Source organism: Dermacentor variabilis, chromosome 10, assembly GCF_050947875.1.
Source record: "Dermacentor variabilis isolate Ectoservices chromosome 10, ASM5094787v1, whole genome shotgun sequence".
Classification (NCBI taxonomy): Eukaryota; Metazoa; Arthropoda; class Arachnida; order Ixodida; family Ixodidae; genus Dermacentor; species Dermacentor variabilis.
In genome coordinates, this window is record NC_134577.1 from 44,396,337 (window position 1) to 44,422,923 (window position 26,587).

At 49.2% G+C, this 26,587-nt stretch overlaps 1 protein-coding gene and 1 pseudogene across 1 annotated transcript in view; both read right to left on the reverse strand.

Moving 5' to 3' along the window:
- The window catches only part of LOC142560440 (ATP-binding cassette sub-family G member 8), a 315,705-nt gene that overhangs the window by 15,180 nt on the left and 273,938 nt on the right, over window positions 1-26,587 (reverse strand). The window contains exons 4-9 of the mRNA XM_075672556.1: window positions 16,257-16,424; window positions 14,077-14,342; window positions 13,021-13,197; window positions 10,572-10,983; window positions 7,908-8,105; window positions 1,179-1,320 (exon numbers count right to left, since the gene is read on the reverse strand). Coding sequence (XP_075528671.1) covers window positions 1,179-1,320; window positions 7,908-8,105; window positions 10,572-10,983; window positions 13,021-13,197; window positions 14,077-14,342; window positions 16,257-16,424 — 1,363 coding nt within the window. The remainder of the gene's footprint in view (window positions 1-1,178; window positions 1,321-7,907; window positions 8,106-10,571; window positions 10,984-13,020; window positions 13,198-14,076; window positions 14,343-16,256; window positions 16,425-26,587) is intronic.
- On the reverse strand, window positions 9,537-9,707 carry LOC142562597 (U2 spliceosomal RNA; annotated as a pseudogene).

The window sequence follows — 26,587 nt, forward strand, 5'->3', positions numbered from 1 at the left end:
CTCTTGCCACCAACATTGTTGCTATTGTTCTACTTCTACTAAAACAATACAAAACCTGCTAGAAACCACAAATAATTCCTTTAAATATGCTACAAATCAAGGCTTATAAAAATATTAGCCTGCATGCTATAGCATACATGCCAATAAGCGAAGAAGTTTACTGAATTTTATGCTTGCTTTGTCATATCAAATACAGTAAAACCTTGTTATAACAAAGGGGGAGGGGGAACCACGATTACTGAGTTTTATCCATTACTTGGTCCTATCAATTATTGAAAGTACTGCACTGTGAATCTATTGAGGATTTCAAGGGGCATTTCATTTACTTTTGTTATATCCATTATTTCTGTGTATCCTGTTTCGTTATAACAAGGTTTTACTTATTCCGAGTTAGGAATTTTGTCACTTCACAGTACTGTTTTTCTTAAGCTTGCAGCTGTTGAGCAAATTTTGTAGAAAGCAATTAAGGTATTTAATGCGAAATTCTACTGACTCAGTGAAGCAGAATTCTCCCTTGCACCATAATTCATTCAGATCAGCCCAGCTGTTGTCTCGTAAAAGCATTTATTCGTTTTACATGCACTTGAATGGGGGAAATCCTTCTTTTAAGCAATCAAGCACGGTCTGATTACGCGTACAGCCACCGTCTAATGTTTACGAGGTGGAGGTGGGGGAAGCGGGTTGGGGTAAGAGCAGCATGTGAGCGCCAGAGGCCGGGGAGGTGGAAGCTCTCACATATTGGCCCTTGCCAGCGCCTCCGTCACGACTGACGTCACTCAACAAAGTGTGCGCTGGAGATGGGAGAGGGAAGCAATGGTAGGGGACGATGTGGTTGCGCTGCGTGTTTGTCGCTGAATGCCAACTAGACGCACTGCTCTCGCATGGGAGCTTTGTGGCATTCGAAAGTTTAAATAGCATGTCTAGTTTGTGTAAAGTAGTACTATAGTTAGTTTAGATGCTGTGGTTGGCTCCGTAAGCGGCGCCAGAAATCAGGGTCCGTAAACTTCATGGGCACGCTCTCTGTAGCTCCTACTATATCCAACAGTACATGAATTCGTGAAAACTGAGTTAAACATGTAACAAGCATTCTTTTCTGCCTGGAGGAGTTGCTAGCCCTCCCAAATGTGTGTGTGTTTCTTTTAAATATATTTTTTTCAGTTCCAGAGCAGCGTGCTCACCGGACGTGGCGATGATGGCGAGGATCTCCCCACCACGGACTTCAAATGACAGCCCCTCGAGCAGGAGCAACTTGGTGCGTGGTCCACCGCACAGCCGCTGACCCAGGCTGGAGCGGTCCAGCTCGAACGTCAGGTCTCGAACCTGTGTCAAAGAACCTGTGTCATTTATCGCCACGACAATGTCGCCATTGGCACCATCACCCACTATTCTGGCAAATGCATAGTTACACACACAAAAAAAGAAAAGACTAGAAACAGCTCCTGCCATAAGGCAGGGTAGCCTAAAAGAACTGCCCCTCGGACTTAATAAAGCAAAAAAAATTCTGCTGATAGCGTACGCCGATGTGAACATCTCTGCTAAATTTACGATAATGCATGAAATGTGGAGCTCGAAGTCACCTTTTTTTCAAACACCCTATTTTCAAACGAGGCCTACCGTTTCGAAGCTGCTGCCGACATGCCAGCAGCTTGCATACATGCTTGCGTATGGCGTCATATGCAAGATTTCCATAGATAGATGCTATTGGCTAGTAGGCGACATATGATAGGTGAGCACATGTGTGGTCTAACCTTGAGTTTCGCGTGCTTAGAGGCTAGTTGAATGTTCAAAACTAATAGAAATTAGTGCGACCCGACGGCTCGGACATGAATACGTATGGCCAAAGTTTCTTTCCTACGCGGGCGGCCGTGGCCGAGTGTTAGCAGACGATGCACGGAGACAGTATGATAGTCGTACTTCCAGAGGTGCGTAATGCTCACCGAAATTTCAAACGCAGATTTTCGCTTACTTCAGCAATAAACTGCATCAATAAATACAGTAACAGTAGGCAGAAGCGCACTGATGCAAACACCCTTCTTGATTGATGTCAGTTAGTGGCCGCACATGGGAATCTGCCACATTACAAAATAAGGCTTACAGAGAAGAGTGAGGAGAAGGCTTCTGTTGAAAACTGAGCATTCGAGAGAAAGGTGACTTCGCACTCTGCTTGCGAGATTGACGCACTGTGCACGACTACAAAATTTGGCTGAAATGTTCACAGCAGAGTACGCTATCTGCGTGCTGTGTTATTTCACCAAGCCTCAGGGGATGTTCAGAACCCTTTTAACCCTGTAATGTCTAAAGCACTTTCTATATACAGGGCTGTTTGAGTCTTCGAAATTCAAATGTGCACACGTGAAACACGAGCAGTGATATTAATATGCTGAAGCCAAGTGCCAATTCTGGATAGCTCAGAAATGTAGTATCGTACGCAGTTATCTTCCCCTTCTGAATCTTCCCCTTCTGAATTTCCCCCTTCTCAATCTCCCCCTTCAACTCTCTATTTTTATCCCCGTAACCCTTCCTCCCATGCAGGGTAGCCAGCCAGAACTACCTCTCGTTAACCTCCCTGCTTTTCTACTTATCCTTTTCTCTTTCTTTCTTAGAAAACCAATTACTGACTGCTATGGTAATTAGCTTGTACTAAGAACATTAAAATGTACGAGTAAGGTGTGCCGTCCATGCTGAGCACTCGCAAATTTTGTAAATTCTTGATGTAGAAATGTGTTGAGGCATTACAGGGTTAAATACTCCCCAGTACTGTTGTTGTTAGTGTTGTTGCATGCTTTGAAGAGCAAGCTCTGCAAAGTGAGTATTAGAAAACTTCAGCAACCAGCGGCCTCACAAACGGACAACCAGGCCTCAAGTGGCACGTCACTTCTGCAATTTTCACAATGCATCTTGAAGGTGTGCTACAGGTGGAGTCCATTAAATATGTCTGGATGACTCGTGAAGCACCTCTCAACTGGCGCATGCACATTGATTGTGTAAGAAAAGGCACACAGCGAAATGCCGCGATGAACAGTGGCAAGCACCCAAAAAGTTTTCACGGAATTGCAAATTGAGATGACCATGCTCGAACTCTGCCTTCTCCAAAAAACTCCCCAATTCAAGCACATGATATCGCACCGAAGAGTCGAAATGCTTTCGCATTCAGTGCACTTAAGGAGACTTAAGTTCAGATTTTTTGCATGGACTAAGTAGGCGCCGTGCAGGAATGGCACAACTCGTAAGGATGTATCGCATGTTCATGCGTGCTGCTCTGCAGCTCCATCGCGCACTTTTCTCCAAAGCACCGGTCCACAAGCTCCACCTTTTTCACTTAGAACGACAAGCTGTGCGCTTGTGTATAGAAAGCTTCCTCTAAAAGAAAAAACTTTCGAATACTGTATAGACTTGTGTAAGGGCTGCAAATCCCAACTCGGCAGCCCGATTTGGGAAACGATTTCCAGCAGAAGAGCGACTGCGTTCGCTGGCCGATGCCGCGCGCTGTGTACTTTCGCGTGCCACTACCAGATGGTGAGAGCCATCTGGTAAGAAGTTTCTGGAACCGTTATGTAGTATGCGGAACGCTCTAGCAGCGGCCCTTAGGCGGAAATGGTTCAGTCCCAAGTAAAGGCAGCACTTTGTCAAATTTTGCAAAAGTGCAGCCCTTACACGAGTCTACGGTAATCTGCATGTAGAATTGGCATTTCCTTCCCGTGCAGGTATAGATATTCGACAGCGTGAAGATTTAGTTTCAGAATGTCTTTGGCACCGCATAAATTATTTCCCAGGCAGCACTATAGGTTTGTGTTAATTGGCCGAGATTTGGCACTACCAGAATTAGTTCCACATATCTTCATCATTGCGACAGGTGCGCACATGCAAACTAGGTGAAGCTGAAAAGGTTAGTGAATCGGCAGAGCCTCTTGATTTCATTTGTGTGTACAAACGGATGAAATCAAGAGGCTTTCATGCTAGGCAAAGCATTTCACTGAACGTTGAAGAACCTCCAGTAGCTTTGAAATAAACTTGGCGTGAATTGATGCCACAGGGGTGTTGTGTGGCTTCGCACGTAGTGATTTGTTGAAAACTGGATCCGTCCACTACCTGTAGTACTATAGCGCATTCGCACTTTCGTTGTCATGTAGGTGCGTATTCAATCAGTGCGGTTCTTCCGCTAAGCGATTCCCGACCGGCAAGGGCAACGGATCGAATTCCTGTTTTGAGAAAACTCCGGTCTTGGGGCAACAGCACGTCCCATCAATCGGTGCAGCACGCCACGACGCCAAACCGTGTGGCGGATATATGAAATTCTAGATATAAAATTCATGCATGTAGTATGAGCGACGTCATGCTCGTCGGCAGATAGAGATGAGAGAACGTAGGCCGCGGTAACGGCTTAGCTGGTCAAGCTACTGGTCGGCGAGTACACGGCGATTGCTGCGCTCCAGTATCCGAGTGGGTGACGTGTGAAGCTCGTGCCAGTGACGACTGTGGTTCGAATCGCGGCGCCTGCGTTGCCGAAAAATGCGGTGCGGGTACCGTGGTTGTAACTGGTCGCCGAAAGGCCGAGCTGGATGCTGCGCGCAGGTCTGGATGGCATTACCGGCGTCTGCAGCGCCTATCCGCGGTGCGGATGTCGGAGGTCGCTCCGGGTGACCATGGTATCAGGCTGTACGCTTGGCCGCCGGAATGTAAGAGGAAAGCTCTGTGCCCTTGTGCACGTTACTTCGGTTTGCTTGCCTCCTGGTATCCTAAGAGGAATGTGTGTTGCTTCTCGTGGTCTGGGCTGAGCGGTGGACGCATCAGCAGACCGCAAGCGCCACCACAGAGGCTACAAATAAAGTTTGTTAGGCAGTGGACGTAGCCATTGGAAAGAGCAGGGAGGACGTTCAAACGTACGTATACTACGTTATCATACGCCCCCATCCCCAATTGCATGTCTAAAGTGCGCGGACGTCACCGCTGATCGGCCCCCTCCCCCTCCCCGGAACTGCATAACTGACCGGACGTCATTGCTGATGACTCCTGAAGTGCATGTTAAAATGAACGGGACTTGAATGACTGGCGACCCCAACTGCACGTAAAGAAATGGACCGGAACTCGTCGCTGATGACTCAATCCCCCAACTGCATGTCAAAACCGACCGGAACTCTTCACTGATGACGCAATCCCAACTCCATGTAAAAAACCGACCGGAACTCGTCACTGATGACGTCATCTTCAACTGCATGTAAAAAGCGACCGGAACTCGCTGATGACTGTATTCCCGAACTGCATGTGAAAACAGACCGCGCCACGTCGCTGATGACCCCCCCCCCCCCAAACTGCATGTCAAAAGCGACCGCACGTCGTCGCTGATCACCCGCCTTTCGAACTGCACGCGAAAACCGCCGCGAAACTCATCCAGGCAGTTTTGTCGTGCAGCGGGAGAGGGGGGGAGGGTCATCAGCGACGTGTTCCGGTCCGTTTTGACATGCATAGGGGAGTCATCAGCGACGTGTTCCGGTCCGTTTTGACATGCAGTCGGGGGGGGGGGGGGGGGTCATCAGCGACGTGTTCCGGTCCGTTTTGACATGCAGTCGGGGGGGGGGGGGGTCATCAGCGACGTGTTCCGGTCAGTTTTGACATGCAGTGGGGGGGGGGGGGGGTCATCAGCGACGTGTTCCGGTCCGTTTTCACATGCAGTGGGGGGGGGGGGTCATCAGCGACGTGTTCCGGTCCGTTTTCACATGCAGTGGGGGGGGGGGGGGTCATCAGCGACGTGTTCCGGTCCGTTTTGACATGCAGTCGGGGGGGGGGGGGTCATCAGCGACGTGTTCCGGTCCGTTTTGACATGCAGTCGGGGGGGGGGGGGGGTCATCAGCGAAGTGTTCCGGTCCGTTTTGACATGCAGTCGGGGGGGGGGGGGGGGGTCATCAGCGACGTGTTCCGGTCCGTTTTGACATGCATAGGGGAGTCATCAGCGACGTGTTCCGGTCCGTTTTGACATGCAGTCGGGGGGGGGGGGGGGGTCATCAGCGACGTGTTCCGGTCCGTTTTGACATGCAGTTGGGGGGGGGGGGGTCATCAGCGACGTGTTCCGGTCCGTTTTGACATGCAGTTGGGGGGGGGGGGGTCATCAGCGACGTGTTCCGGTCCGTTTTGACATGCAGTGGGGGGGGGGGTCATCAGCGACGTGTTCCGGTCCATTTTGACATGCAGTGGGGGGGGGGGGTCATCAGCGACGTGTTCCGGTCCGTTTTGACATGCAGTTGGGGGGGGGGGGTCATCAGCGACGTGTTCCGGTCCGTTTTGACATGCAGTGGGGGGGGGGGGGGTCATCAGCGACGTGTTCCGGTCCGTTTTGACATGCAGTCGGGGGGTCGGGTCATCAGCGATGTGTTCCGGTCCGTTTTGACATGCAGTCGGGTAGGGGGGGGGGTCATCAGCGACGTGTTCCGGTCGGTTTTGACATGCAGTCGGGTGGGGGGGGGGGGGGTCATCAGCGACGTGTTCCGGTCGGTTTTGACGTGTAGTTAGAGAGCGGGCGGGTGGGGGGGGGGGGCGTCGATTGGCGATGACGCAGATGCAGTTTAGACATGCAAATGGGGGGGGGGGGGGAGGGCGTATGATAGCGTGGTATACGTACGTATGAACGGCCTCCCTGCTATTTCCGATGGCCACCTTCAGTGCCTAACAACTTTTATTTGTAGCTTATGTGGTGGCGCTAGCGGTTTGCTGATGCGTCCACCGCTCAGCGCCTCAGCCGCTACCGCAAAAGGCATCCATCCTCTTGGCATACCCAGGGGTAAGCAAAACAAAACGCGCATGAAGGCACAGAGATTTCTCTTATCCACATTCCGGCGGCCGAACATGCAGCCGGATACCGTAGTCACCCGGAGCGACCTCCGACATCCGCACCACGGATTGGCGATGCAGACGCCGGTAATACCATCCCGACCTGCGGGCACGCAGCATCCAGCTCGGCCTTTAGGCGACCAGTTTCGACCACGGTACCCGCAACGCATTCTTCGGCAACGCAGGCGCCGCGATTCGAAGCACAGTCGCTACGGGCACGAGCTGAACACTTCACCCACTCGGCTGCTGGTGCGCAGCAATCGCCGTGTATTGGTCAATCAGTAGCTTGGTCAGCTCGGCCGTTACCGCGGCCTGTGTTCTCACAGTACGATCTGCCGACGAGCAGGACGTTGCTGAAGTGCATATGTCTGCGTCCGTGATACGCTCTGGCGTGCTGCGACGTGTGCTGATGGGACGTGATGTTCAGTTGCTCTCTGAGAGACCTGGGTCTGCTCATAAATGGAGTTCCGTGAGAAGCGTTCGACTACGGTCTCACCTTTTGCTGCAGGCAACAGCTGGGAACGCCATACGTTTTACATTCCTAATAACACAGTGCTCATCTTTATTTGAAATAAACATAGGAAAAAAACAGGAGGCACTTAATTCGTCCTCGTACATGCCATACACACATACACGGAAGAGAGATATATCTAAAGCCCGAAATACTTCTGCAACAGGGCAATCGCAGCAGGTAAATTAAAGAGATGGGCACATAACACCCCACAATGAGATGCTAAATAACACTAATGTAAGACAAATTTATCTGCAACGTTATCTAGAGCTGTTCGTGCGCATCATCTATTACTGATGATGTACGCGAATAGTTGAAGACAACGGTGCAAATAAAGTCGACTTGTTAGAAGAAATTTCGTTGTGGAGTCGTATGTTCCCAAACCTTTATTTTACCTGCCACAATAGCAAAGCACGAAAGACTTCCGCAGCAGAGCATGTCAAATAGATGTTAAAAATGCTGCAGTAGATACCACCAAGCGTTACCATCGGTAAACTTGGCCCGCTCGATCGCCCCGTGTCTCGCATTTGCGGCCATGAAACGCACACGTGACTTAGTCACCGTTGCCTTATACCTGCAAGTGCGGGTGCTTGACAAGAGAGACGTCCGTCTCCCCGCCAGGCAGGCTGGAATATAACGAGTCTCGAGGGAAGAGCGAGGACCGGATGAGTCCCTGCTTCTGCGAGGTCGCCCGGGAGCCCAACGAGACGTGCGAGCCGGCAACGCTGCGACGGTCTCCCGCCATGCGGGAGTCGGCTCGGCTTGGAGGGCCCTGCGAGAATGCGTAATCGACGGACAGCCGTCCACTGGTATAGGTAGCAGAATGTAGTGGTGTAGTAGAAGCGTAGTGGAGAGAGCGTTTGAAGCGTTTACGTAAACCGTTTCACTCCTTACGGGATAGTGGGGTTAATGAAGCCGCGGACGGCATGACGATGATTTCCATTGGCATCCCTTTCTAAGCAGGGCGGCGAACTATAGTATAGCCTAGCATACTTGGGCTACTCAGGCATTATGTACACCCGTGAGCAAAAGTATACGAATCACAGGGTCGCCGAAAAAACAATATCTTCGTAATTAATCTGCATTAAGGGAAACTGACGAGTGCACTAGAAAATTCGGTATGCCAAGTTTGGACTGCACTCTTTAATTTCAAGTTGCATTCATAGACAACGGAGAAAATTACTTTCATCGCGCAATCCCTGGTCCGTATACTTTTGCCCACGGGTGCACCATGTGTTGCAGTCTAGTGCCTATCTCTCCTAGTTACTTATGCCTGCTACTACTCCGGCTCCATCAATCTCTGCCTTTCTTTTTTCCCCGTCTCCACCAAGAGTCTAAACCTCTAGCAATACCAGTCTAAGATTTCCTGTGACTTCACAATAGCAAACCTGGTCCAACTACAATACGTTCGAAACATTCATGAGCGTTTCGGTCAAAATATGTCGATAGCAACGCTGTATACCAACGGTAAAGGGATTCGAATATGATATGACGTGATTAGAATATGTTTAGGTTACAATGGTGGGTCGCAGATCCAATCATTTGGCTAGAAAGCTATGTTTCAGAGCACACAGCGCTCCCCACGGTGACGCCAATTTACGTGACGAAAAAACGGCCATCCGCAGACTGCCTTTCCTGATAAAAAAATAAAAATAAATGCAAGTCCGTTCGAATGCCGGTGTAGACGTCTCCACTATTAACTCGTTTGAAAAGCGCTGGTTCAAAGCATGCATCGCTCACACTACTAGTACACGTGCTGACACCAATTTACACGATGAATAAACAAAATTTTGAAAATCGTTTGTCGCTGTGCAGCTCGGACTCTGAGCTCCTCCGGCTCGTCCAACTGGCTGAAGAGGTGGCTGGGACCCAAGACCTCCCAGCCTGCATCTGAGGCGGCGGCACACGCCCCCTGACCTGCGTCTCGGGGGGTGGGTAGATCACCTTATCCGTTGGACAATAAAGTTTATTCTATCTATCTTGTCGATGAAAAAAACATGAGCCTGTAGCCCATTAGAATTTCGGCTTGTGCATTCTAATGTCACATCTGTGAAACTAGTGTGGAGTCAGCTTGAGTTTAGATTGCTCCGTGGTTAGAGTACTCCCGAATGAGTGTGCCGTGCAATCCTCCGTCTCCTTTTTTTTTTTTTCCCCTACAGCGAAGCTGTACATAGCTAGTTTCCAGCGGATGTCCGTAGACCAAAAACTGTGGGCCGTTACGGAAGGTAGTGTAATACCGGAGAGACGCGCGGCGGAGGTGAAGCAGGCTTCGAGCACTCCGCCAATTTGCAAAAATAAGTTTAGTATCTTGGGTCCAAATACAAACCGTATCAGATATTAAGCTAAGAACAGATACTACATCCGCGTCAGTCATGTCTACGTTCGCACCGCACTCTCTCTGTCGACGTTCCAAGCACTTGCGTATCCCCTTTCCTTTCGCTACTAGAACGCTGTACTCCCGCTCTCCCGTGGTGGCGGTCCCGCCGAAACATCACGCGTGTCTAGTTTCTTCCGGCTCCTCGGGGTTGTGCGGGAGCTCCCGTCGTCCACGCGAATGTATATAAAAATTACGGTAAATGAATCCGTACCTATGTTCAAAATTCTCTGTCACCTCTGTGTCGTATGCTAAATAACAGCTTCGCTGCTCATCCACCTTCACAAAGTGTAATGACCCATTCTTATTTTTTTCTCGTTACCCGCAGCGGTAACTATGGCTATATACACTGGCTATGGCGTCGCGCGACTGAGCGCACGAGGTCGTGGGTTCAATGCCAGCCGTGGCAGCCGGATTCTGGTGAAGGCGGATCGCCAAAAACGCTCGTGTAACGCGCATTGCGTGCGCGTCAGAGAAATCCATCATCATCATCATCATCTTTTTATATCCACCGCCCAGGACGAAGGCCTCTTCCAGCGATCTCCAATGACACCTATCTTGCACTAGCTGATTCCAAGTTGCGCCTCAAATATTTCAAGAACCTTAGAGGCGGTCAAAATCATTCCCGAGTACCGCCCCACCGCGCGTCTCTTGATCATGGTCGTATCGCGGTTTTGGTACGCAAAACTCGATCATTGTCTTTTCTTTTTTTGTTCTTTTTACGTTCTTCCACACACATTGCTCTCTGTTTTCCAGCACATGACTGGGGTAGTTGGAGAAGTATGGGAGAGGCCTTTGCCCTGCAGTAGGCGTAACCAGGCTGATGATGATGATGATAAATGCATACGAGGAGAACCCTCAAACCTTGTGCGTGGAGCCCGGCGCCGCCGCGGCGGCGGTCGTGGTGGACGCCGTGCTGGGCCTGGGGATGACGTCCCACCGCCGCTCCTCCTCGCCCGCGATCAGGTCCGCCTCGCTGTTCGCCTTGAGTCGGTGGTTTTGCTTGCGGTGGCGCTCGTAGGCGGATATCGCCGAGGCCACGCCCGATGGCTCGGTGCTCACCAGGTCGTGGCTGCTGCGGAAGTCCGGGTCGCTGCGGGCCCTCTTCGGGTTGGCCAGCCGGCCCTGCAGCTGGTTGCGGTCGTCGTCGCTCGAGTCGTAGCCGCTCGAGTTCTCGCGACCCTGTAGCGGCGCGGCCGTGACGACGCCCGCAGGTCGCTCGCTGATGCCCAGGCACGAGCTTGGGTGCGGAGGCAGCACCCGAGGCAGGCCGAACCTTTTTTTTTTTTTGTATCACAAGGGTAAAAGGAAATCGCCACACTGTTAGGATTGACGTTTAGCATGCATTGTTTACCCGGCATCCCTTCTCGACGATTAATGCTTCACCGGCAAGTGTGCAACTATAGAAGGCCCTTCACGCTGTATGGTCGTTTTCGCAGGACGAAGGAACTGGCTACTAAATCGACGTGACCAAAGCTGAAGGGCAAGACGAGCGCCCACCTGGACGAGACTGACCCGACATAGACGGCGACACGCAAACAAAGGCACTCACGTCGAGGCGACCACGGTCGCCGTCCTTCGTGAATACCACGCTACCGAAGCCTGACCCTGACAACCGGGCCATCACGAATGGCCCTCTAATTAATCAAAGGGGCGAACGTGGAGGACTTTCGTAGGGACGCCTTCGACATCAAGTTCCCAGCTTGCCACGTGATGGGCGGGATTTTGCGAACGGTTCAACCATTGTGGTTGGTCGAGAAGAACAGTGAAATCCCCCGACGAGAGAAATGGGAAAAAAAGGAGAGCATGAAAAGTGGACCTTGCCTGCTGTGGGAGTGTGCTTCTACTTCTACTCAGAGAAATGGGAAAAAAAGGAGAGCATGAAAAGTGGACCTTGCCTGCTGTGGGAGTGTGCTTCTACTCATGCTCGTACTAGTACTCGAAGTCGTATTAGTAGATGTAAACTCTCACCGCGTAACTTTGTAAACAAACCATTTTTTTTTTCATCTCTTGGACGCACATCATCAGCCACGGAACCGTAATGGCCGTTCGGACGCTGATTTGCAACAACTGTGTGACAGCGCTAGCATACGCGACCCTGGGTCCCAACAATGCTCACATTCGCTTAACACTGTGCGATGAATGGCACAAACGCAGTTTCCCGTCAAGGAAAATTATAACAACTTCGTCACCTTCATTCGTGTCCATCGAGAGCACTTTAATGAAAAAGAAAGTATGAAATAGTATTCGAGTTCAACTTAATTCACTTAGTTCACAGTAATTAGTTATTTAGTAATTGGCTTACTCAATTATCCGCCACTGGAAACTCGCACAAGCGTATCAGAAGCGCTACTGTAGGCTACGTGTTAAGTTTCGCGTGGTGAAATTACAATCTTACTGTTTAGACCATACATATCTTTCTTTTAAAAAAAAAAAGGCCGTGAGCGTAACGGACGCGGCGTGTTTTGCAAATGATTTGCGGAGAAGTTGCCGTGTTCCAAGGCGAGGTGGGCCGCAAATAACGTGAGTATCAGAATTCAATGAATTTGTTAATTCGTTTCTTTTTATTTGAGCCTCGGGGGCTCTTATTTACATGGCATGCTACGGAAGCAATCACACTTTATGTCCTCCTCATTTTGTTTCCTAATCGTGCAGTATCGTAACCGAGCACACCCCACTGCTACGTCAGACGGAAACGCCCCGTGACGATGTGCGTGACTCGTTTGAATGATGGCGTGTCGCTTCAGGGAAAACTTGCCATACATCAGTTGCTGTCGTAACTCGCCGCGACGTTCAGTTTGAAACTTTCTCGCACGTTTCGTAGCCTGGCGTTTCCGTCTGGTGTTATGAGAGGCGGGCATTTCCTGCGCTCCTGACACGCTCGGTTTCGATGATTGAGCGTTGCAATTCGGTGATAGATATATCGAGTTTGCATTTGCATTCTGTATCAGTTCTTGTGTTTTTTCTGTCAAATAAACATTCATTCATTCATTCATTCATTCATTCATTCATTCATTCAATTAGGTTCGACTTTCAAGCTTAAAAAAGAAAGAAAAAGAGAAACACGCGTGTGCATTTAATTGTGACTACCGCGAAATGTGTCGTATAAACAACTGGTCCCAAGGCTCTAATGAAATGTCAAGAAATGTTTGTTAATTAGCCTTCTGTCTCACGTCATTAGTGGCAAATGTGTGCGTCCCACCTATAGGAACTCCTCTTCGAAAAACGCCGCGTTCGCCACACTCATAGCCTTCTTTATAAAAGAACCTACACAGCCTAACGAAGAGAGAGAAAAGATGCCGAGTAGGCCTACCTGAGGTAGGTGTTGACGTTGACGCCGAGCTCAGAGCTGCGCTCCTTGGGTCCGTACTTCGGGTGGTTGAGGATGGTGTGCACCGTCGACTCGCGCAGCTGGAAGTTGCCGAACGGCGGCTGCGACTTCTCGGACGTCCCAAGCGCCGAGTCGGTGAAGTCAGAGTTGAGGTTCTGCCTGCGTTAGCGCAGTCGACGCGAGAGAAAGGGGGAGGCGAAATTTTTTTTCGGAGAGAAAGCGGAGAATGGAGCGAGATGAGCGTTCTCTCTACAGCCCAACGCTCCGCAGAGATGGAAAGGTGGAGGGAAAGAAAGACAGAAGAAAAAAAAGCTATACGAGGTACGCGTTTACGAGGTGTACGCCGAAGTGTAGTTTACGATTCGGTCCACTGAGTGTATCGGATGACCTCCGAGTCGCCCGCTACGGTGACCCAATTAGTAGATCTCTGTTGCAGGGCGCGAGATCGCGGTTTAGATTCTCCGCCGTGGTGGGTACATTTGAAAGTGCAATTCAGAAAGGTGCTCGTCCACTTAGATTTAGGCTCACGTTGAATAGGCCAAGGTGGTCCGAATTAGTCGCGAGCTCCCCGCGCTACCATTTCGTTGAGTTCTTTACTCATTCAGTCCCTGACTCAATCAATTATATAGGAGCCAATGCCTTACGCAGGTGCCAGGCAGGGCTTTTAGTCCTGACCCTATTACACGAAAAAAAAAAATAGTTCAATAAATAAATAAATATACAAATCGAATCAACGAGTCATTACCATGTCGAAACATTTATATACTGTACAGAATTGTGGATGTTCCTTTCTTGTGCGATTATAATGTTACCTTAGAACAAAGCTTGTTGTCGTCTCAAATGCACTGTTTGTGACCACCAGGAAGGTCGGCCTCGTCAGGCATACGCAGCCTTTAGCCTCCCTCCTGATGTGGCGATGTATGTTTGTATACTGTATATAAAATCGGAAAAGAGAATAAACTCGAAACTTGAATCAATCAACCGCCCCTATCTCGCACGTGTCCCCCCTGCCGAGCAGAGGCCGCGCGGCTGTCGTACCTGTAGATGCTCCACGCGTGCAGGTCCTCGGTGGTCTTGTACGTCCTCGCGGTGGCCGGCTCGGAGAGCGTGGACGGTGGCACCGAGTACCGGCGCTCGTCGCCTCCTCCGTTCAGGTCCCACATACTGCTGCTGCTGGACCACGACGAGCGGCTCGTCTCCGTGTAGTCACGCGGGGGTTCGGGCAGCGCGCCCTGCTGCTGCTGCTGCTCGAGGAGCTGCGGCTGTAGCAGCGGCAACGGATCGCCGTTGCTTCTGCCGTTCTCCTGCAAGGGACAGAGTGTAGAGAGAGGGGGGGGGGGGGAGGAAAGGCTGATGTTCAGGCAACCTTAACGTCAGCGTCAAAAGATTATGCGACCCGGGTTAAACGAAATTGTTCAGTTTCTTCCTAATTAGAGCACGTACAGATGGCGGCAGAATTAACGTAGCCTCGCATTATTTGAACACCGCAAACGCTTGTGGCCGAATGTACCGTCTAAATGAATGGAACACTGCGTTGGTCGCACGCGGTACTGCGGGCTGATGCGCTCTAAGCCCAGCATAGGCTACAAAAGTGCGCACTTGCACATTTTCGAAAGGCAACGAACACTGTTTGCCTTGGATATTTGCAATATCCTCGAAACAATGGTAGTATGTATAAATTACTTTGCGGCGCATGGTAATGTAAGAATTATGATCAATGAGTTCTCAAGGCATATTCACTTGGAACAAATTGTACTTCAAGCGCAATTACGTCGGCCTTTGTATTCTATAGCATCGACACTTGGCTAACCTGTTTGGTGCTTTCTTTTCTTTTTTTGCCTTGAGGACAAGTGAGGCGATCCCGGAGAGAGTGAAGTCTATGGTGAAATGTGGCTAATTTTCGACTTCATTGGTGCTAAGTATGCCGATACCGTTAACTTTGACAACTCTGCCACTAATTGTTGCCTCTTGTGGGCACCGCTGAGGCCACCTTCCAGAGACCATTGAGTCGCGCGAGCCATGCTCAGTTCAAGCAAACTCGCTTAATTTCCCAAAAGTACAGTAGGGCGGCTTTGCCTCAGCATGTCTATATCTGAGGCGGTGCACCCTTTACAGGCGTTTAGTGCAATGTTATTTTTATGATCTAATTTTTTTTTAACTTTAACTACACCACTACGGTAAACTTTACCTCCTGTGCGACAAATAACACCTTTCCTGTCGTTGAGACCTGCATTTTCATAAGATTTGCGACGCGCTACGGCACTACGGAGGCGCGAACCGGCCGTTTGTTTCGGGAAGTGGTTACAAGATGTCCATATCGCACAAGCGCCATAACCTGGTGAAGTCAGTTAGGACCTCGTATTAAAAAAAAGAGAGAGAGAAAGAAAAAAAGTTAAAAATATTATGCCAGTAATCCTTTGAATTCGAAGGTGTAACGGAATAGCGACGGTCTTGGTGGAACACGATGGCACGTGAAGACACCCACAAACCACACATGAATTAGCAAGGTCAACATTATTGCTGGAGCCATCGCTCACTGCGAACAAGGCTTCCGTGTGGGATCTGATCCGATCCGATCTTGGTAAATTGTCCAAACGAATAGCTTTCTTTAGTTTTTCAGTCCTCTTTAGGGTTTTGTGTTAGGATGTCGATGGTAGGAGGTTGGAAGTTTTGCAGCTTTCGCCATCGAAAGAAAGGCACCGATGCAAGAGGCGTCGCGGAGTGCGTTCTTCGTCAAACCGCGCCAATTATTCAGTGCGTTGAGACGAACGCGTCATCCACACATACTGCCTCTACAGATTGCACTGATCAACGGCTCTCTCCTCTACGGTATTACGCAATGAAACAACATGCTACATAAACACCCTCACTGCATCATGCATATAAGCCTTCAAGCGCTTCATTCATTTATCAAAGCGAATAGGTTTCTAGAGGTCTTAGGCTGCCTACTTACGTAGACAACCATTGTCAATCTAGCATGGCGCTCTTTGGCCATACCTGGCCCTTGCGCCATTAAACATCAAGCACCAATCAACCATTGTCAATGGTTTCTGTAGACGCGTCTTGTGGTCGATGTTTGTCTTCACCTTTCATCAGTGCCCTTTTAACGTCACATCGCGACTGCATTCAATGACAGAATGGTAACTGCATGTTCCCATTGTATGATTGGCTTATGCTCTACTTACGGCAGTTCGGTCGCACGTGTGCACTCTACGTACCGGAGGAGGAGGGGCCTGTTCCTGCAGCGGAGCTGGCTCAGGTGTGGTCGGGAAGAGCGGGTCCTGCTGCTCGAATGCCTCCGGTGGAGGGTGGTATCGATGTTGCTCGAGTTCCCCCGGTCCCAAGCTCTGGGCTCCACGGCTGGAAGGCCGGCTGTACGGTAGCGTCTGCGGTTGGCATGCGCAAAACAGAGTCGGTCAATGAGTTATTTTGAATTCCAATGGCAGATCGCGAGCGCTCGGCCGGATCACGAACGGAGCGCGTCGTTCCGACTGCGATCGCTCTAGTCAAATCTGCGAATAAAATGCGGGGGCACTTAGTACAAGGAAATCAAGTGAGAGTGCGCTAGACCAGAGGTGGATCGGGTAGGCCTCATCACCATCCCCATCATCATCCGGATCATCCCGGCCATAGAGTTTCATATTACTATAATTAGAGGGAAATCTGGCGCTGCGATCGCTCAACCATCATGGAAATGATGGGAAGTACAGGCTACGGATTAGTACTCTGTTGACTGGCGAACTAGTCTACAGATATTGTTTGGCAGCTTTGGTTTCGATCCAACCGCAATTTCTGTAACCCGCAGTGGGACAGTGCGAAGCAATGCTCTCTGCCTTTGGTTCTGTTGCTCGAGGTGGCGATAGCGCGCTGGGCCAGTGGCTGAGCCGATGTTTGCGTCGCGTTGTGGTGCCTAAGCCCTGGCGAGAAAGCTATGGCATCGTAAACGTTGAAAGAACATGTTTTGACCGTTTGTATCTTGGTCTGTAAAGTGTCTTATGTTGGCGCTGTAGCGTTACATGCTTTATGAAACTTCAGAAGAGCAAAAAGAAGGCACTACTGATACAAGACATGGACAGCTGTACTTCTAGTGGCTTGACATTCAAATTTGATTGAGGGCTTCATTACGAATTTCTCGTTTATGTGCTCATTGAAATGTGTGTTTCAGGACATTTGTGAACACAAACTTACTTGTGGTAAGAAAAGTTGCTGTTTTCTGGTTGTATTCTGCTGCCGCAAAAAGGGTAAGTGCAAAGCCATGCCATAACAGCTGCTGGCGCACGCTTCAGAAGCGGTACATCAATATAAAATATAATGAAGCATACCCATAGAAGGTCACAAGCGTCCTAGCTAGCACTGCAGCAGATGTGCTTAAAAGTACTTGAAGATGTTCAGCAGTCGTGACAGCCGACGCAGTCTTTCGAAAGAGCCAGAGAGTTCGCAAGTGCCTGTCGTCTGCAGGAAAAGTCTCGCGTTCGCAGAGAGCAGACGTCGTAGCAGACGACACTTGTACTACTTCTATCAAAGGCGCAAGACTTTCTCCCACTGCAAAATTTTTATTCCCATAAATACTTGATGAGTATTTTTATATAAGTACATGCACGGCTGTTATAAAAATAAATACATAATTATTCTCTGGCGCTAAATATGGAACAGAATTGCCGAAGAATGCATACCCTGGTGTGCCCTGGTGGTAAACCGTGCTTCAATCTGAAAGTCATACATACTTTATGTAACGTGTTGTGCAATATATAATATACTACGGGAGTAAAATTAGATTTTACGCGATAATGTTTGAGTATAGCTTCGTTTACTGCGCCTTAAGCAAACGCAACTAGTCTAAAGATCGAAGTCAATCGGAAGCACGTGCTTCTCATCATTCCCATGTTAGGCAACACTCATGAGAGCCCTCGTAGACACTAGCGCCACATTTCCCTCTAGGGTATTTATTTAGAAACTCTATGATCCCGGCATTCCGTGCGTTCTTTTTTTTTTTCTTTGTCGGTAGAATCATCACTAGACTTTGGAACTTGTAGTGTCTGAGTCGGAGCTGTCACTATCCAGGAACAGGAACAAAAACGCACGGCGCGATGTAGCGTCCATGTTTTCTATGTCGTCCCTGGCACACAGTTGAAACTCTATGGTCCATAGCTGACCGCGGCCGGAAACAGGCGACCGCGACACGAAGCAGAGGCGAGCGAAGGAAATGCGTCACGCGGACTTCCAGTCAAATCTGCCGATTTCGGTGGACCAAATATTCTTGGTCCGCAGAGCGGTCCGGAACCGGTGGCTGGTCCCAATCTGCCATTGGAACACACAACTCGCGCTTTCATTTCTGCCAATGTAATAGGATTGCTTCATACATAGCAGAAAAAATTTGATCTGGATCTACCATTGGCATTTAACATTAGTAAATGAATTGTAGCAGTACCAACGAGGCGACGCACCGAAAGATGAGACCCCTCCGTGGTTGAGAAAGAGCTGTACTGCCGACGCCGTTCGCGTTTCCCCGCGTACACGTCGAACGCGCGCAGTGTCCGTCAGTCACTACAGACAGCGTCTCTGACGGCGGTTCGGCGAGTTTCGACATTGGACTGTTTCGACTATTTGCTGACTACAGTGAGAATGGAACCCACCGGCGACTCCACACAAGCGTCTTCCGACCCCGCAGCGTCACAAGCCGTCTCCGCTTTTTCGTTCCGCCTTCCGAAATTGTGGCCAGCTGACACCTCCCTCTGGTTAGCGCAAGTTAACAGTCAGTTCGTGACTGTCCGGATAGCATCGCAGACTTCCAAATTTCACCACGCTGTGTATGCACTTCCTCCAGAGGCTGCCGGGGAAATCTGTGACCTCATTCTTACTCCGCCCGTGACAAACCCCTACGACATTTTGTCGGATGATCTCCTAAAGCGTACTTCGTCGTCGGAGAGGCAACGACTCCAGCAGACACGCTCAGCTGAAGAACTAGGCGACCGCAAGCCTTCACAGTTTTTGCGACGCATTCAGCAGCTTCTCAGTGATAAGGCTGCCCCTTTCGATCAAGACCTGCTCCGAAAACCCTTCTTGTAGCGCCTGACCGACGGAGTTGCGCATAACACAATCACCAGGTTGCCAATTCTGACGTACATACGTAGCGGCGCAAGACCAATTTGATATGGTTAGTGACCCAAGTTGTTTGTTCGACCTCATACACCGCCGCGCACCACTGTCGGCCTCTTCTTTTTGACGTTTCTTTCTGTGTCCCAGGGCCTTTCCCATTGCCCAACAGTACGCAGTTGTCGCTGTGGCGGCATGCCACAGGTATCTGTACTCGACAAACACATATACGCCCAGTAACCTAGTAAACATCACCTGACCCATGGCCTTGTGTATAGAACACTCGGCTGGAATGGCTCAGGGAGGTAGCGGGCGTAAGTCTGCTGCCGGGAGGTGGCGGGACCCCTTAGTGTGCCGGTGTGCTTAGGAAAGGGCGCGCAGGTCGGGTCAGAACTCCCGTCTGCGTTGAGATGTACTCAACGTACTTGATGGATTGCGCCATTTCGGTGGCAGCCTTGGTTCCATCGCTGTCCTCTTTTCTTTTTAAGAAATTCGCATTCTTTGAGAACTTTACCAACTTTGCAATGTGTATCTAATATATTTCACATACCCGGTGACCCAAGTTGTCTACTAGCTTCTGCCGCTAGGTATGTCCTCGCTGCTATCTTGCTAAGCAGACGACATTGTCCTCTGGGCATGTGGCTTAACGGACAACTTGGGTACCTATTTGAAGAACGATGTAAACCCACATTAACTGTAAAAATCCCCTACAATGAAGGCGTACATTACCGACTTCTATATATCTGCGTTGCTTACTTCTTGTTTACTTTTTTGGCGTATGTTAATGTCTAGTGAGTATTGAAGGCATTGGGATAGCAGCGTCATACTGACGAGGTAATGATCCACATCCTGACGTGAACAGCGCGGAGAGTACGAAGCGACCACAGCTCCATAACATGGACGACAAGCCGATGACTGCGTGATTACGAAGGCATGCAGCACGCCCGCGTGATGCTCACCGCTGCACGCAGCTGGTTTATCTCTGGCGAATCTCGCGCAACTTGCCGACTCAGTGTTGGACGTCGCCTCCCCACTCAATTCTTCGATAGCGACGACTTCCACAACAAGTGAGTCACCTTGTCTCTCGCCACCTGATTCGCAGGCATTTTTCGCGACGACTTTCGCAGCCAGATAGACCATCTATCCGCGGATATTCCCACCCTATCTGCACGCTCTCGATCCTCGTCACGCCACCGCTCCTTGCCAAGTTTCGGCATTTCATGTATACCATCACCACCGATAGAGGTCGACACCTCGAGTCTTGCCTTTTCGAAAAGCTCTTGGCCTTGCTATAGGAAGTTCGCAGAGTCGCACCACAGCATACCACCCTACCGCAAATGACATGGTCGAACGTTTCCACCGGACACTGGAGGCATGCATCCATGCATCCTTGAGGGTGCAACCCGACACGGTCGGCTGGACAGTTTCCCTGTCTCTTGGTTTGCTTAGCCTTCGGGCAACGTTAAAACGGGACATCGAGCGTACACCTGCTGATCTAATCTATGATTCGTCGCTCTGCCTTCCTGGAAAACTGTTCGACCCTAGATCCACTTCGCCTTGCCCCGACCCGTCCGAGTATGTTGTGCAGTTGCGCTCCGCTCTGCACAATCTCTGTGCCCCGCATCCTCGCCCACAATACCGTGATTCGACATCCCTCCTGACTTGGAGCCCTTCACGACACAGGACACTTCTACGTGCGCTCCTGACATTCGCCGAGGCTGTCGGCCTCGCCGACCGCCTTTAGCTCCATCACATTTCCGCGGCGTGCTGCTGTTTCTGGTGCTCTTTCTCTCCCCCTACTTTCATTCCCTACCCCCTGTGCAGCGCGGTTGAGGTGTCCTCTGCTGAGAGACAGTTACTGCGCTGCACTTTACCCCAACCTTTCCTTCCCATCATCAAGAATCTCCTTCTCTCTCCTGACTTGGAGACAGCGGTACATGCATGTGTTTGTCCGTCGCGACGCAGTACGCAAGCCTTTGCAGCGCGCCCTTACGCTGGCCCTTATCGCATCATCAAGCCCAGTGACAAGTTGTATACGCTTGATTATGCTGCCTATGCAGCAGCACCAACGAGGCAACGCACCAAACGATGAGACAGAGCTATACTGTCGACACCGTCCGCGTTTCCTCGCGTTCACCTCGAACGCGCGCAGAATCCGTCACTACGGACAGCGTCTCTGACGGCGGCTCGGCAAGTTTCGACCTCGTAAGAAGAAGGTTTGAATCTATGGTTTGGAGTCACCCGTCGTGTAGCGTCGGGAGTCGCTGCTTCTTCTCGCCTCGCAACGTTTCTGACGCAAGTTCCTGTTGCAGATCTGTGTTTACTTGTGTTTACGCAATTGGCATCACGTAAACACCATCTACAAAATAAATAAATAAATCAGCCAGTCAACAAATGGCTGAAATGTTGAAGACAGCACGAAGAAACGCGGACCAAGGGGGAGAGAAACGGCCAAGAGCTGCGGAATTTACATGCCCCTTAGGCTGCGTTCTTCTTTCTTTTTGCGCTGCTTTCAACATTGCAGTCAGAGATACGTGGCAACATTCGCTGCCCAAGTCAATAAATTAATCCGTGAATTATTCAACCAGTCATCCAGTGAATGAGTCAACCTGTGAATCAAGCAGTGAATTAATCAGTCAAAGAATGAATGAGTCAGACAGTGAATCAATCGTTCGGTGAATGAATGAATACCCCCTATCAAACCTATTCGACAGGACTAAACCGACTATTCATTCAAATTCAGCCATATCGACAGCCAATCACTGAGGAAAGACTAGACCGACAGATCAAACAATGAATAATTGGAATACTGTACGTAAGGAGAAAATCTCAAGGAGTTCGTACATTTCTGCAGAGCTTATTTTCACTGGAAAACTAGCAGAAAAATGGTTATCAGTGCACTGCAGATCATAACATAAGCCGACGCACTCTAGCCCACTGAGAAAAACCACTGGGAGTTTACCGAATTGATATCAAAATTCTAATTACGCGAGCATACACGGAAAGGCGTCGGGAGTTAATCTCTCTCGCCTGGCATATTTAAACACTACGAGGACTGTTGGCAGCCCGTTTCGAGGAAGTATATCAAATCAATAACTTAATAGACCGAGGTAATACAATATGAGGAAGTCAGAGGATAACCACAACATTCAATTTTTTACTCTACACTGGGCCAAGTGAGAACTAAGGAACATAAAGGTGATGGGTGGCGAAAACGACAAAGCGGAAATGTGCGCACGCACAATCGGATGTTTGTGACGCAAAATTTTATTTAAATTGCGGACTTTATAACGTCGGTAAAGAGCACAGCGGGTTACGAGGGACGCTATGGATGAGGCTGCGGATTAATTGCCTACCGGATGGGGCGTTCCAACGTTTAACGCAGACCCAAAGCGTGTTATATACGAGCGTTGTTATGTCATACGACCGTGGGCATATGCTCTCGTCGCAAGCATATACTAATAGGTAGTTGCACGTTGAGCGGTGTCTAAATACCGTAGCAACGCTCGTGCAGATATATTTGCATATATGACGCACGAGCCCACTGTCCTGGCATGTTTTGCTAATCTACCGTTGTCGGACCTGACCTGATCTAACCCAAGTAATCTAACTTGAGACAACCTAATATAACCTAGCCCAACCTAGCGACTCGACATACTAGAGCGAACAGAATATGTTAGGAGTCCAAAGAAGCGCACTCACTGATAATGCGCTACGTATAATGCGCTAGATATTATGCGATCCAGTTTTGTAACCGCGAGCATTGAACGCGCGGTAGTGCCACACATTCCACCAAGGAATGAGCAAGTATTCGTCAGTGCGATGCCCCATTGCAAGCTACAGTGGAGCTCGCTTATAACGCGACGAACGTCAGCGCAAGAATTAGACGAGGCCATGGAGAGTTGTTAACGAGAGCCTCTTTTTCCAACTTACAGCAAATCGCGAAAAAAATAAGTTATTGAGTTAATTATGGCAACTGCGTATGTCTACACGTTACACTTAGCAAGACCGCCTTGTAATACGCGATTCAAAAGCGAGGAATAACCCGCCTCCGACGCAACCTACAGCACCGTTCGCCTGATGGCGCCACCAGTAAGACTGAGACGTGAAAGAAAGGCTGTAACGGGGCTAACGGCGCAAACTAGATCATAGCGCACCTTTTGCCGGTCCCTAGATTAGTGTTAGACAGAAGCACTTATAAGGTTCACGCATTATACGACATTATAGGCTGCAAACGGTTTCCTGTCGTCTTGTGAATTTGAAATGTGCTCCGTCCTACTTCACCCTTGTTCTTTTTTTTTTTTTTGTTTTTTAATAGAGAGGTTTAGCTTGTCCGGTATTCCGGTAAAACGCAGGTGGAGGCGTTGGGGCGGAGGCGTAAACGTGAGCGTTCTGCATCGTACAGCCACCTGGTGGCGCAGTGATCAAACAGACAGAAACAGCTAATATTGCAGTAACCAAGTGTATTTTACTTTGTTACGGGTGTAAATGTTTCAGATAGTCTTGCTGTTTTTTTTTTCATTCTTCTTTAGCCGATTACAACTGTTCCACCAGCATTTCGAAAGCAAACGTTAGAAACGGGAACATTGCAGCATCATATTCTTACCATCCTATTAATAACTTGAAAAAACGCCCAGACTTAGGCTGATTTCTCCCCAGTGAGGTTTGAAAAAAGGAAAGAAAAAGAGAAGAGAGAAAAAAAATAACTTCACTCTCGTTACCGTATCGTAGGGTCCGACTTGTGCGAGAACGAACACTTTGAAAGTATGCAGTCCCCCAGTGACTTTGATCAGCTTGGCAAAACTTCCCCCCATTCTACGCCTCGAGTTCAACTGTAACTTGACTAGTTGTTACGAAATATGCCGCTGTTCAAGTCACGTCGTCTTCCAACCTTGAATAACATTCTCGTAGTTGCGGTATTGGTGAAAAAAAAAAAAGTGCGGAATTTTCGGTTGGACGCCGGCAGGACAAGTAAACGCACAAGGACGAGAGCAGTACAGCAACAACCTAACAGCACAGCAGTTTTCCCTTGGAATGTCGTAATCACAGCCTTAATGATTGTTCAAAAAGTGCGTGTGTGTGTGTGTGTGTGTGCGTGTGTGTGTGTGTGTTTGAGAGAGAGAGAGAGAGAGTTTAATGTCGAGAGATCTAGCCGAAGTGTGCGTACAGACGTGTTGCATACGAACCCTAACGAGATCGCTTACTGGATCACGTTAGTCCTCACGTTGCGTGGCGAAGCGTAATAGTACAGAACATAACGAGCGCCCACTTGCAGTCGGTTAGAACGCGGACACCGTGCTGATGTCAGCAAAGACAGAATCGCGAACGGCCGTCGATTACCGTAGCACTAGTCCTGGATAGTCTTTCGGCTTTCTTCCGCGGGCGTGGCGCATAATTTCCTTTTTTTTTTTTACGATCGAATCTCTGGAGACGTAATATACTGCGCCCACGCGTAATTGCAATCGACGTAAGAACGAAAACTCGGGGATGACGTCATCACGGTGGGCTTGGGAACGGGAGCCCATTATTAAAGTTGACCTCGCTCGATCGTTTTCTGGCTTCAGTTTGCTGTTTGGACTGACTCGATTGCTTCTAGTTGAAAGAAGCAGCAGTGTAATGGGCTAGAAATGCCGACACCTGTTTAGCCAATGAGAGCATGTGTGTTGAGATGACGTCATAACTGCGCTGTTGAGTATCGGAGTAGACTATCACTTCCTTGCGTGTTTTCTGGCTTACCGCTCTTCCGATCATACTTAAAGTGGCCGTTTCGCTAATGTAGAAGCGTATTTACTAACGACGATTAGGTTATTATTTAGCTGTGCTGTCTCCACTTAAATATGGTCATCGGTTTGCTTCTGAAAAATTCGCGCGATCGTTTTGTTCGCAAGGGAAGCAAAGGCGGCGCGAGTGACTGCGTAGTTCCCTTCCGATGCACAGGCACTAGGAAGGCGTAAGCAGAACGGGGTAATATATATATATATATATATATATATATATATATATATATATATATATATATATATATATATATATATATATATATATATATATATACGATACGAAATTGAAATGCAAGACGTCAGGCACTCCCATCAAGAGAACACTGCAGTTAACACACCGAGGTACCTGAAAGCAAAACAGGCAGAATGGATGGATGGACGGATGGGTGAATGGATGAATGGATAAAACGGAGCTAAACCACAAACACGTTTGCTTTGATACCTTCATAACTGGAGAATAGGAAATGCATTAACAGACTTAGTGGGCTAGTCGGCGACTGTCCTGTGTGCATTCTTTCTGTGTCCTGTCCTCAAAACCCGCCGTTATAATCATGTTCTAGTCAACTTGGGGAAGAGGGGACACAGTGATGAGTCCAAATCAGGGTTAAGGCGTAAAGAATACACAGCGCAATCAAAAAGTTCCTCTGTTTTCCGGTCGCACGAAGAAGCGCAAAACCGAAGAGAGCCGGTGATAGTAGTTAGCGTTATAGGGATATGAGATAAAAGGCGAACAGAACAAGGACCGTGCGAGGCAATCGAACGGCACTTGAGCCCGGGGTATCTCGGCAGCGCCCCCCCCCCCCAAAAAAAAAATACAACCGGCCATTTCATAGGGGGAACACGAGGACGCTAATAGCGAAACGGCCACCAGGGACAAACGCAGAAGAAGCAGAAGCAGACGAGCTTTTGTGCTGCAGTTCGAGATTACAGAGGAAACATGCGCCGAGTGGAGTTGAAGAGAGAACGCTAAAGGAAAGGACCTCGACAACAAAAAAAGTTCGTGTGTTGGGACTCACGAATGCCGTGCAGTGTGGTAGTATAGTCACACTGATGCGGAGTTCAAGTGCCGGTGACCTGCAACGCTTAATCGATTTAGATTAGCGAGGAATTCTTTAAAACCTTTGTTTTTGTTCACTTAATTGAAAAGAGGCAGTACACTAGGTGAGAAAGTGAAGGTCAAACGAAATAATTCGGCTCTTCCGAATCAAGCGGCGAAATTTCAGCGCGGTTGCGTCAGTGTGCCGTAACGGACTCCAATTTATTTACGCGTCGCTCTTATGGCGCAGAAAGAAAAAGTTATCGAAAACTGAGAGGTTGACTTTTTTGGGATTTTTTAGAATGCATCGCAGACCGCCTTTTACAACAGGGAAGATAACTAGACTTGATTAGGCACTGTTCGATTTTACTGACCAAAACTGCAGTCTCCTTGCATCCGCGTATCGCCGGTACCAAAAGAACGCGTTGTGATTGAAAAATTAGACCTACGTAGCTTGACTGTGGCTGATAACTCTCAATGCTATTGTTAGCTAGCTTGTGGATAGCCGTGCGAGCTTATTTTCGAATAGATTTGTGATCTTTCCCGCGATGTTAACCCACGCCAGCCTCCACGACAATGCACGGAATTATACCTAACACACGATATACAGAGGAGGAGGCGAGCGGAAGGACCGAAGAAT